The 13721-nt window shown below is 34.2% G+C and overlaps 1 protein-coding gene across 1 annotated transcript in view; it reads right to left on the reverse strand.

Annotated features, from left to right (window-relative positions):
* Nucleotides 1–582: 582 nt before the first annotated feature.
* The window catches only part of LOC129743853 (sodium-dependent serotonin transporter), a 110281-nt gene continuing 97142 nt past the window's right edge, over nt 583–13721 (reverse strand). Inside the window, exons 6-8 of the mRNA XM_055736058.1 lie at nt 2330–2530; nt 2095–2262; nt 583–2025 (exon numbers count right to left, since the gene is read on the reverse strand). Of these exons, the coding sequence (XP_055592033.1) occupies nt 1945–2025; nt 2095–2262; nt 2330–2530 (450 nt within the window). The 3' untranslated portion in view covers nt 583–1944. The remainder of the gene's footprint in view (nt 2026–2094; nt 2263–2329; nt 2531–13721) is intronic.

Below are 13721 nucleotides of genomic sequence, written 5' to 3' on the forward strand. Positions count from 1 at the left end.
TCGACTCAGTCTATTGGGCACGCAATGCGAAAAGATGAGAACGAGATTTGCAGAGAGGCGCATGAATGGAATCTAGAGGGAAAACCGAAGGAAAGGCAGACACAGAAACTCGTGGCAGCGAAGACTAGCCGCCAAAATACGAACTGTCGACGAGAGTCTTGACTGGGACCAAGGGAATATGCTAGCCCCGGATCGTTAACAGTGGAGGTCTTTTACCACGGCCCTATGCACCGGAGAATCGACGAGGGACCATTAAGTAAAGAAGTAAGTTATGAAGAAGGGAGGGTTCAAAGTTTGAAAAAACTTCTGTGATGAGACGAGTAAGTTAGCTCAGAAAATCGTTTTATTCTTATTTACATTGCAAAACAGAATATGATAATGATAAAATCTCCAGTAATACCGAAAAAAGGTAGGTTTTCCAGCGATCAAATGGTCAACGTGTTATTGGAAATGATCTATCAGAATGAGGTTAAGCTTAATAGTTAAAAGATATGACTCTCTACCTTTATCCAGGCCCGGCCCACTCGCTAACATGAGGAAATACTTAAGGCATTTCGGTAAAAGTAAAGTAAAAATGCAATGTTTAGATAGAAAATAAAAACGAAATCATTTTATTGTCTTAATTTTTGCATCGACAGAACTGATGAAAATCGTTCCGGTAACACTTGGCTGAATCTTCAAATATCACCACAATTACTCTGACTGAGGATACGAATGTTCAAACCGTAAATGGCTGCTTACCACTCAAACACTCTACATGTGTGGTGACTTTTCGAGGGTTGATCCAATGCGGGGCGCTACCGGAATTTTGATATTAAGTTCCATTTACTATCTGATTCAGTAACCGAAATTTACCGAATGCGTTGTACAGGATGCAAGTTTCTTACAAGCTATTAATATATTTGATTTGTTCATTTCCATTTTTTGTTCTAAAGCACATCATATACAAACACTAACGACTGACTTTAAGCTAAACTACCTTATCTGATTTGCTAAATATATAATATATCGCCATTTTCTTTTTTATACTTAAGTATATAGTGATCCACGAATGTATATATAGAATATCATCTACATTTTGCAGGTGTATATAAAAGTTGCACCTCATAACGCGAATCTTGATTTAAAGGGGGAATCCCGTTCCAAACAACACTTTGGCTAAAGAGTAACACGATTTCATCGATAACAGTAAGTAGTTTTCTCTTTCTTTCGCTCAATCTCTTACTCATGCTAGCTGTCCAACTTTTCTCCTACAGGGAATGAAAATTTCGATTCTGATGAAAAGTAAAAGGGAAGAATTTTTAAAATGCAACACGCGAACAAACCATCTCAGTTGGCTGTGCTGGCACAGTTTGTTCTGTTCTGAAGAAATTCAAAACAAAATAAGAAGGTATCATCTGTTAAATCATCAGAAGTAATGGTAAGTACGATTGAGGTTCGGAAACTTTAAACTTAAACCAACCACTCCGTGGCCAGCGGGAAGGACAGTTTAGTCATCCGAAATCCTGCATATAATCCGTTATCATGCTCACTATTCCTACAGTGGTAGCTTTGGTAAACACTATCAGTATCACTAGGCTTTCTTGTTATCTTTGGCTTGCAGTAGCTTGCAGCGTCCACATCTAATAGCAAATTATCTCCTAGTTTATGTTGTTCGTTTGTATCATACTCAGTACCGCTAGAAGAACGACGTACACCATTATGGTTATTATGACTATGCTTACTGGTAGTAGTAGCTATGCTGAGATTAGTGATATTCTGGTTGGAATTGTAGCAGTAATAGTAGTACTTCGGGGAACAACTACAGTTCGTTGGTGAATCGATACGATTAAAGCAATAGTTATAACGGCAGCAGCTGCAGCAACAATGGCAGCAGCAACAATGACGAGGTTGACGTTCCGGATAAGCCGCCTCGCGGTCACTCGTTTTCCTGGGGCAATCATGTCAGACGGCCGTGCCCGAGTACGTCTGCCCTGGTATGGCCGACTGTATCAAAGGTTCCGGCTTGAACGTTTGATGGAGACGCTAAATGTGTTAAAGAAAGTAACGATACATGAGTCACTCGATTTGATCAACAAAGCTTCCAATACTCACATCCTTGCAGTTTCCTCTGCTTCTCATAAATTTATAGATAACATACAATGGAATGCATAACACCGACGATAACGTCAGAATCCAACCTGCGGCAGTACTCCACTCCGGATACGTATATTCGCCTTCGAGCATGGATTCGTAACCCAGCAGGGAGAAGACGAGGATGCACTAAGGAAGAAAACAAATTCATCAAAATCAGTAGAATCTTTTGTTTGAAAAACGCTCATCAACTTACGAACAAAAACGTTGGGCTGATGTACTTCCAGCAGATGCGCCAAAATAGCGAGGGCTTCTTGCCCAGCATCTGTTCGATGTCGGCGGAGAAATTTTCCACCCCGTAGAACCAGAACACGCCAGCCGCTTCGACAAACACCACAAACAGGATCGCTAACCCCGGCCCGTACACGTTCAGGAAGTTGACCAGATAAACGCCACCCTGGAAGGGAAAATGTTTAGAAATTAACAATTTACAGTATGACCCAATATCTACACTCGGGTGAGGGGATTCACAGGCTTAAACAGGCTTAAAAATACGCCCATATCAAATACATAATCGAGAAGGTTCAAATACAGACTGTTCGGGGGCTAAAGATCCTACAGAAAACTTTCATATTCTCTTCCAGCCATGTTTGGGTCCATTTCGAGGTATGACTTGGGCAGCATATTGTTGGAAAACGACATTCTCGGGTTCACCGAAGTGTGCCCGAATTCGCGGAAGCACTTGGTTCTTCAAAATGTCCTTGTAGACTTCAGTTATACATCTTTGAAACCAGCTTTCATGAAAACAGGATGCATCTTCAATCCCTTAGAAAGGATCACTCCACTGCCGTGATGTGACCAAGTGACGAACTTCCATTTTTATCTGTTGTAACTTTTTGACGCCATTTTTCACAGTTTTTTTAAAGCTTTCAAATACTCTGGACAGTTTTTTGATATTCCATATAGTTTTCGAGTAAATTCAGAAAAACAAAGGGGCGAATGTGCCATTTTGACGCCGATGTTACTAATATCCGTTAATCCATGGGAGAGATACGGAAAACTCTTGCAGTTCTAATAATTTTGAAGCGATTTTCAGAAATTTAGGACATCTTGACATGATGATATTTTAAAAGAAAGGACATCCCTCCCACATCAATAACTGGGGGGGGGAGTCCCATATAAAATAATTTAAGTTTTTTAAGGCGATCATTTTTTATTTTATCAAATTAATCAGTTTTTTTCAATGTTTTGTTTGCTACGTCACAAACGATCATGAGCGTCATTCACCGACAATGTTTCATTGATTCAAAAAATCACAATCAACATAGTTTCCTCGAACGAACATGTACATACGACATATTTCAATCACATTTGCGCAAACGTCTTTTTGTTATTTAATTAGCTAAAATCTTCGAGAAATAATTTTGAACTATGCTCATTGAGCGTTAAAAACAATAATCCGATCAAATATCAAGCAGAGGTTGCCATGCAAGGGCATTTGAGTTTTTTCATTGACCGGGATTATGGCCTGCCATCGAGCATGGATGACCAAACTATGACCTGTCGACCACATTTGGCCCGCGGCTGTTTTATTGGTGCCAGCCAAGCTCTTTTTGAAACTACTATGATCTCAGAATTGTATGTTTTTCTTGGTTTACACCATTTGAACAAAAATTTACATAAATCATCATCAACTTCATTCGAAATGAAAGTCGGAAGACCTTGATTTGATATGATGTAATTTTACAAAAAGGTTACCATCACTGAACAAAGGATCAATTACAATTCCAATCAAAGTATTCAAATTCTCAAAATTGTACAATATTTCTCGCATTTACAGCAGGAAACAGCATTTTTGCAGCCTATGTTTTAATAACTGATTTTAGAAGATTGTGGCGTCTTGAATATAAATTATTTGTCAGATTCAATCTATCACATCTAAATTTAAAATTCATTAGTTTTAAGTAAAATCGATCATTGATAACTAATAAATAAATTAAAGCTACGTGAAACTAAAACCATCTGTAAATTTGATTATTATCCTTTATTCAATCACGGATTCAGATCTTGCTTAGCTATTTGTTTCAGAGATACGTTTAAAAAATAAAATTTTACAATTTTTACAATTTAGAATAGATGAGATTACAACTATTTCTAACATTATTCAAAAAAGTCTTTGAGTATTTGAAATTGAAGGTTTTCAATCATTTAATAACTTGGTTGCAGACGATTCGACGTATGCCTAAAAATAAAAGATCCAAATTGGCTTAAACCTTTATTTAAAATTCCATCAAATTTACCGTATTTCTGCAGGATTGAAAAGAATTGACAAAAAGAAAACTACTGTAATTTTTTTCACAGATTACAAAATTTTACGCGGTCTTTTGAAAAGTTGTTCATTGAGTTAAAAATTTTGTTTTCAAAATCTTTTAAATATTCCATATTGTTTGCCAAAAAAGTTCACAAATTTATTTTATGAATTTTTAATAAGAGTTATTTCGAAAACAAGAATCATATTAGTGAAAATTAGCTCCTATAGTCTCCTTAGAAAATGTAAATTTTGTTGCTTTGTGTTATCTGGACTTTCCATCACATAATTGGCCATTTTTCCGATAATCTTTTTTTTATAACATGCATTGGTTTTTAAGTGGTCTCCACAGTTGTTTGAGCGTTATGAGTTCAAACGAACGGACTCTACCTTCAATTTTGGGGAGTTTGTGGGGCCTCAGAAAAACAGATCGTATCAAACTTTAAAAATTCTCCGAATTACATTCAGTCCATAATTAAAATTAATTTTTAAAAAGTTTGTTTTAAAGACATCGATTATCCATCAAAATTTAACAACATTTGCTTATTATTTAAATACCTGAAACTCTGGAATGCAAGTATTTAACATTTGTTTTTTTGCTCGCAAAAGATATATTTAAGAAAATTAAACCATTTTTCAATAGCTTAGTATTAATAACGTGTTCTTAAATATTTAATAGAATTCATTTAATGTCCCGATACCCATATCAAATCAAAATTTGGTATCATGAAAAATTCCACTGAAATTTTTTTTTTCTGTGCTTATGCTTATGACACAGACACAGCCAGATCTTGTCAACACCCCGGTGAGTTGTAAAAGTACATTTACTACTCATCTTTACACGGCCAGGCCCACTGTGCAGTATTAAACGCAGAGACAAACTGGAACACAGGGGAGGAAGAATCGTGGACAACTGTACTATACGTTTCCATGATAAGTTATGTCTATCGTTGAGAGCTCATTTGCTAGAAAGTAACGTGTTTCTGGATGCCGGTCCTTGATTACTCTTTCTCAATTCGTATGGAAATGAGGTTATTTCACACAGAAACTCAAAATCTAAAGTACTTGATAAAAAAATGTTCTGTATTAAACATCAAAAAACATATGTTAATATTTTCCTCAGATTTTAAATTTGTAAATTTTGAATTTCTCTGTACCTCATTAATGGTCTTCGACCTTGGACATAGCGGCCATTACTGGAAACATTAGAAACAGAAAAAAATTAGAACCTTCATATAATCTTTTGAAACTTACTCTTTCAAAAGATTTCATGGTAAAAATCATAAAAATGATATTACCATATGCGTACCTTTTCATTAAAAATAGAAAAAAAAAACAAAGACCAATAAGGGTGGAACAAATATAAATTCTCCCCTCTCCCCTCTTCGAAATTTCCAAAAAACCCGAAGGGGGAAATAAATAAAGTTTGAAGAAATTTATGTAAATTTCAAAAACAAATTCCAATATCTGAAAGATTACAAGATCAAAAAACAAATTTAAGAAGATGAGAGTTATTTCACCTTTTGTATTCTTGATTTGATTGAATCATTCGATAAAAAATTACTTGTTTCATAGGTTTTGTGCAATGATATAGTATGCAATTGAGTTGCATACAATCTTCCATGCAACTTATGCCAATTTATTTGTTTTTCGCATTATTTTTTATTGTTCCCCACACCCTCCTACCTCTCGCGATATTTTTGAAATCTACAAACATTCTTCCTTCCTTCATAGTTAAATTTCTGCAAAACAAATGACGAACTTGACAATAATCAATATAATTTTATGCAAAAAAAAACCCGTATTACCACTTTCGATTCCATCAACCAAAACCAATTGAATTTCCAAACATTCATGGAACTCTTTTTGTGTCCACCAATTTTGATAAATTTATAATTTAAAAATTAGAATATATGAAAATATGTTACCGTAAAACGGGATAATTTTGATCACCGGGGTAAACTTGACCAACAATAAACTTTTCCACATTATCATCAATAACTCAGTTTATAGTTTGAATTTTTGAAAAATGTTTTCTACGTTTGAAAGCCTATTAATTGAGTATCAAATAGGCAAAACTTGGATTGTTTTTGAAATTTATTCCTGTTAGTAAAAATCTAATTTCAAAATCTTAAAATATCTATTTTTTCAAAGACTCGCAAACAAACAGCTCTCCTGATGATACTAAAAAGAGAAACTTCCGGCGAACCGTCCCCCTTGCAGTTGAAACAAAAACAGCGCTCGGCAAAAACCCTATAAAACGATATCAGTTTTCACATCGAACTTTCTCTGGCACGATACACATTCGTGGGATATTCGGTAAAAGCTACTCATTTCAAATTTCTTCATAATTTACATTTTTAACATAGTAAACTTATGCATTTTCTCACGGAACGGACGAAAACACAAACGAGTGCGTCGCCCAAAACTCATGGCTTACTACCTGGAATTTTTTTTTCTGTGTGCAATAAAAAAGTAAATTTTTGGATTCAACTCGACCTCCTCTGCTTTAAATATTTTTTTGTAAATAATCTTTAAAATGTCGAAAGGTTATAAACGGTACAATGTTTCAACAATTCCATTCCATGTAATTTTTTTATTTTAATTTGAAACATTTTCAGGGAGACTGGTAAACTTAAAAAACTTGTGTAATGGACGACGATTTGACATTTATGGAATTAATAATGAAGGTTGCAAATCGTTTGAGAGAATTCGTTAAAAAAATCATTGAACAAAAATTTCTTACTAAGATGAATCTATACTTGAAGCACACATATGCAGTAATTTAACGTATTCTGTTTTTTTTCTTTGAATATTAAGCGAAAAAAAAACTTGTTTGGCGGAAGGAAGACTACTATCCATCGATTTCAATTTTTTTAGCTCCCTGTGTAATGAAAACGCAAAATATTTAGTCAATTTTCTACAGTCAAAGATAAAGCTTATTATACTTATCCAGCAACAAATTAAAGCCATCTTTTATTCGCAGATAGCTAAGATACTCCTCCAGACAGTTTTATTTGGAAGTTATTTTAAGTTTCACAACTTTTAAAAGTAATTTTAGAGCCGATGCCAAACGTGTTTAGAACCAATTCGCCGAACCTTTGTTTTTCGATCTTTTGCAACACGGTAAAACAAGGCAATGCAGAACGACGGAAAAACCTAATTGCATTAAAAATGAGAAAGTCATCTTACGTCTTAAATTCAAACCATGGCGTTAAACTTATTTATTGATGAAATTAAACCAGCTTTTGGCCATAATAGAATACATGTGTATCAATGGTTTGCAGTTGCAATGGAATTACTCAATTTTGTTTCTATTGATTCATACAACCTTATCAAAACTAACACTAGATTTGTTGTAAATAATAAACAACTTTATTTCCTATTCTTCCTAATGAGTTTCCATAGCGCTTAACAATTGACTCCGTGATGGCGTCGTATGTTTTCAGACTAACTTCGTTAAAACTTTAGCTGTCATCGAAACGGATAATCGAATCTGACGAATGATTTTTTTTCTGAAAGTAAAAAAGGGTATAAAATGCTTTTTAAAAGTCCATCCACAGTACCGTTAATTTTTCAATAGAAATGGGATGCATGCGCACTGAAACTTCCCCTCTGAACCTTCATAAAAATTTATTTTGATAATATTTTTTGTTCAAATTTTCTAACTAACAAACAATCATTTCAAAAAATTTGAAATCTATAAAATATTTGTGACCTAAATTTACCAACGCAACACTTCGTAACGGTCATGTCTACCCCCTGACTCTTTTAAGGATCCAAAACAACGTGATTTATATTAACTTTTAAAGAATTTTACATTGAGTTCTCAACATCACATGAAAAGTAATCTGTTAACCAGTGCAGTGCAATTATCAAAATCTAATTTAAGAAACTCCTTTCATTGCGATTAAAAACATAAACAAAACCCAAACCCTAATGGTGTTTTTGCAACATTTCTAAGCTAGCTAACAGCTAACTGTTAGTAGTTTACAGGAGCAACGTTTTTGTTAATAAAAATTAAAACAGTATAACGGTCCTTCAGAAATCCGAAAAACCTAATACATATCAATCTTTGTGACAGTCAATGGAAAATTTAAACAACATTTAGATTCCAAATTTACCGATGTTGCTGCCCTTTTTCTATACAAATATAACGGTACTGTATCTTAGTACGTGTAACAGAGTTTATCAATTTCTTAGCATAATTTATAATACATTTTTCGTTATTCGGGACTATGATCGTCTTTATTTTGCCGGACCGATCAAATTTTCTCTCCTACCGAAGCATTGATGTCACCACAAATCGCCTGGCTCCCCGAACAATCAACACCTCCTATGTATTTCAACACTTATCAGCCTCGTTAATCAGCTCAATTTCAATTAGCGTCTCTTCCATCGACTCAAACACCCGTCAATTATCCGCACGATTTGAAGCTTCCCTTTGTTTTTTCCTGCAGAAAACAGGAAAACCCCGGACAGCGCAACAAAAGAAAGAATCTTCACCCAGCCCTGCTTGGAAGAGTCGGAAGAATCTCAATGCGTTGCGGTATGCGGTTTTTGTAGATTTCCGATTTCCAGATCGAATGGCAAACAACAGTAGCTCTTGCGGATGTAGCACCGTTTGTTGGAGAAAGGGGAAGAATCGTTTAGCATCCCGAACATTGAAAGTCCATCAAGGTTGTCTCCTTCCAGGGAGAATCCAAACTGGACAAGACGGATACTGTTAACGATAAGGAGGGGGTAAAAGGAATCGAGTCACACTCGAAAAGCCGAACCGTGAAGGGGGGTTTTCTTCCGTGTACCTATAGAAGAATCAAGAAAAATCTAGCAGAATAAATAAAACTTAACCGCTCTCACTATCTTATAGTGGAAGCTACTTTGCGACGTCCAATCGGTAAAGAAGAATCAATTCAATCTCGAATCTTGGAGAGGTTCCGGCTCCGGCTCCAACAAGCAGCATCGAGCGGACTCTTGAGAAAGAAGTTTGTTGAAGAAAGTACGAAAGAAAGACAGGCCAGGCAGGAGTGAGTCTCGTGAGAAAACCGCCGGCGATTGCCGTCCAAACGATTTGAATTGTTAACAGATAAGAGCCGGAAAACTAGGACAGAACCCCGGTAGGATTGTGAGGTTGTGGGTGTGTTTCCCTTCACTTCTTTTATCCACTTTTTTGCTGCCAAGTATCCTGCTGATGCTGCTTCGAATGTTTGGTCCCCAACTCCGGTAAGGTGGAAGACAGCCGAGTGGACAAAGGCCAATGGCAGTGGAAGTAAGGCGACGACAGACAGACGTAAAGGGATAAATAATGTTTGTGTTAATTTAATCACTCGTAGCCGGAACTGAGAGGAAGCAACAGTTACGCTTTACTATCAATTTCATGTTTAAATGCATGAAGATCTGGGGCCCGTTCGTGCCCCGAGCAGTGGAAGATGCTCGATAGGAATGTTTGTTGAACTCTATATTTGCTCTATATTTGAAATGTAGAAAGACAAATTGTACTTTATATAGAAAATAACAATCTTTTCAATGAAAATCAGTCAGGCTATAGATCTGGACAAAGCACTAAAGGAGCTATGATTAAAATATGCGATGATATTCTAAAATCTCTTGACGAAGGAAATAATGTTATTCTCGTGCTCTTAGACTGCACAAAAGCATTTGATACTATTTCTCATAGAAAAATGAGTGAAAAACTAAACAATAATTTTAATTTTTTGCCATCGGCTGTTAAATTGATTTCTTCCTATTTAGAAAACAGACAACAAGCTGTCTTTTGTAACAACAAAATATCTAGTTTTCTATCAGTGAGTTCCTGAGTGCCTCAGGGCTCTGTTCTAGGACCAATGTTATTCAGCCTATACATCAACGACCTTCCTAACAAAATCCAGTTTTGTTCAATACACATTTTTGCAGACGATATTTAGCTTTATATATCTTGCAAAGATGCGAATATTCACGATATAAGTCGTCTTGTAAATAACGATTTAGAATCACTGCGTTCTTGGGCATCAGCTCGTTTCTTAACTTAAAATGACTTCCAATCTAATGCCTTATTTATCACGCGTGGAAACGAATCAGAAAGCCCAACCATAAAACTAGGAAATGATCGTATTGAGTTCGTCGAAAAAGCAATCAGCTTAGGGTTTACAATAAACAAAAAGTTTTCATGGGATAACCATGCTCTTGTTCAGTGCGGAAAAGTTTACGGCACGTTGAGAAACTTACGACTAAAAGCAGACCTTTAAAATGAGAATGTTAAGCTAAAACTTTTTAAATCGTTTATATTACCATACTTTATATCCATCGATTTTCTTCTGCCTTCCGTTACAGCGCAAACACTTGATAGAATCAAAGTTGCTTTAAATAACTGTGTGCGTTTTGTTTACAACCTTTCTCGATATGATAGAGTCTCACATCTGCAACATAAACTTTTGGGATTCTCTTTTTACGATTTCATAAAAGCTCGATCGTGTATAATTTTCAAACAAATAATAACTACAAAATGTCCCAAATATTTGCATTCAAAATTGCAGCCTTTTCGAAGTTCGCGTGTTATACATTTTTTGATTCCTTCTTACACGACTGCGTCATACGGTAGGTCTTTTTTTGTTAGAAAATTGTTGAAAATTGGAATTCATTACCCAGTCACTTAAAATCTAATATGATTTTGAATACATTTAAGAAGCAATGTTTGGTTAGTTTTGATCGTAATTAAAATGTTTTTTGAACAAATAGTGTAATGAGAGATAAACTTTTTTTTTCTTGCGTTGCATATTAATGATACACAATACTACGCGTTGTAGCATAGAAAAGATGTAGAATCTTACGCTATAAATAAATGAAAATGAAATGAAATCAAATTATAAATATTTGTTAAAGTGTAAGTAAGTGTAAATATGTTTATATATTTTAAATTAATCTTGACGATTTTTTAAAAACAGTAGATTTTTATTCCAGACTAGCATTTTAGTCAAAATAAAATAAATTATACTTATTCAACTTCAAAAAAAAAACTCCTAAAATAACAGTAGTTCAAAAACAAGAAGCAGATAAAATATATTTATAGAGTATTTATTGTCTTTCTAAAGAATTAAAAAAAAGGTGGTCAAATCGTGTGCAAGAAAGCTGAACAACCCACCAGCGGGATAAAATTTAGAAGATTTCTTAATTGATAGCGATATGAACTTTCTAGCGACCACCTAGCAGATTTACAGACCGAAATTGTTCGTTGAAAAGTCTCGCCTGAAAGTTCCGAAAAAAAAGCGAATGGAGAAAAAGTTCCTAAATTTGATATCGAATTGGGAGAAAGTTCATATAACGCCCCATACGCGCCAGTCGTGTTTTCAAGAAACTGTAACATTTTAAGCCTGTGAAATACTACCAATTTGTATTTAATGCTCTGATTTGCCATGGCAATTATGATTTTTTTCTTAAAATGTCCCTGATTCGTAACAATATCACAATTTGCTCACTGGAATGGTTTTACATTTTGTGAAAAAAAAAAATTGTATTGAAATGAATTGTTAAACTGTTTTGATAGGGTTTTGTGCCTGTCGGAGAAGAGGCTTGGAAGAAGCTTTACTCCACTGGGCTTTCCCTATCCGAGGAAAAAATAAATAAATAAATAAAAAAATAGTTTTTTTCTTCATCTTTTATACATTTTAAGACACTTTGAATAAGGTGTAATTTAGCGAAGAAAAATTAATTTGAAAATATTTTATGATATACCGGTAGAAAATAATCTAAATTATGATTTGATGTGAAAAATCACACAAAACTCGCTAAAATATGTTTTTTATGGGTATGTTTTGTCACGGCCCTTGGGCTCGTTATAAAGTGTCACCCATAAAATGCTGAAAATAGCATTATTTTTCAAAACGGCATATTTTCATTCAAAGTGAACCAAAAGTGTAAAAACTACTTCTCTGGAATAACTCTGCCCAAATAAATCAACTTTGATTGTTTTCTAAATTTCATTTAGTCCATTTTGATTTTTGTTTCTAGTCAAAAAGTTTTTTAGTATTGATGTGTTCGGCTCTACGGCGCGTATTGAATAAACACCAGCGCAAATTAGCAACCCAGTTTAGTTCTGTGGCTTTGGATGAGGGTTTAAAAAATTAAGCTTTTGAAGCAGTTAAGTGATTTCAAATAATGAAAAATTATTGGCATTTGTGGAAAACACTTTTTTCAACGAGTTCCCTCGTTTTTACTCAAAATGTTCACGGAATAGGGGAAGTCGTCAACTACCGGACACTTAAGGTTTTTAAGCTATAGCTTCAAAAATAGATTTTTTGTAAATATCGGTTCCTCTATTGATTTGAAGAGTATCAATATTATGATCAATGAACTATATTAGAAAAAAAAAAATTTACAACATATTCATGTGGTAAGAGAAATCATTTCATGTTAGTTTTCACTTATTTCCGAAAGTGTTGTCTATGGCCGGACACTACAAAATGTATTCAATGACCTTCTGTATTGGACAATATCTCATAAACCATTGAAAGTTTCATTAATTTTTATTCATGCACGCAGACGTTATTAACAAAACTAAGTGAATACACTCACTCAACCAAGCATTGTTTGAATCGATATATAAGCAAATTCACTAAACGAAACAACTAACCGAAACATCAGTTTAAGTATTCATACAACTAACGTAGAAGAATTTTGAAACCCATACTTGATTTTAAAAAAAATATTCATAAATGATGGAAAAATATTAAATTTTCCAGTTTGAAGCTCCAAACTCGTTTTGAAAATTATAAAAAAAGAGAACTGAAAAAAATCAAAAATATTTTTTTTCTACTTTCCGCATATTTTTGTGCTTTATAGGGACGGTCGATTTTGGGTAGATAACTGTACATTTTCCAAATGGTTTGGCCAAAATTTAAACGCCGCAAGGCCACTCGGAAGTGAAAAATATATTTTTGCATGAAAGTTCATACACCTTTTATTTAAAATGTATAAGACTTTATTATCTGTAGTGATTTCTTCTAATACGTCATTTGAAAAAGTCTAATTTTTAATGCGCACGGTAATATAATGATTTTTTAAGGTAAAGATTAATATTTTGAACGAATTACTCTTAGACTCAATCAAACAATCAAAATTTATGTTTTAATGTGATAAGTATAAAAAAATTCTTTGAAGCTAGAAATTAAAATTTCTCCCAAATCAATAGAAATTTTCCTGCTTTTTCTGACAATATATTTTTCTTTTTCTCTTTTTTTTCAACATAGCCATGTGTCAGCTTCTTGGAAAATGGAAGACTTGCGTCCTTTATTTTTCTTTTCAACGCAATCTCTGTTTGCATTTGAATATGCATAGCTTACTATTT

The sequence above is a fragment of the Uranotaenia lowii genome, chromosome 2 (assembly GCF_029784155.1).
Source record: "Uranotaenia lowii strain MFRU-FL chromosome 2, ASM2978415v1, whole genome shotgun sequence".
In the NCBI taxonomy this organism is placed as follows: Eukaryota; Metazoa; Arthropoda; class Insecta; order Diptera; family Culicidae; genus Uranotaenia; species Uranotaenia lowii.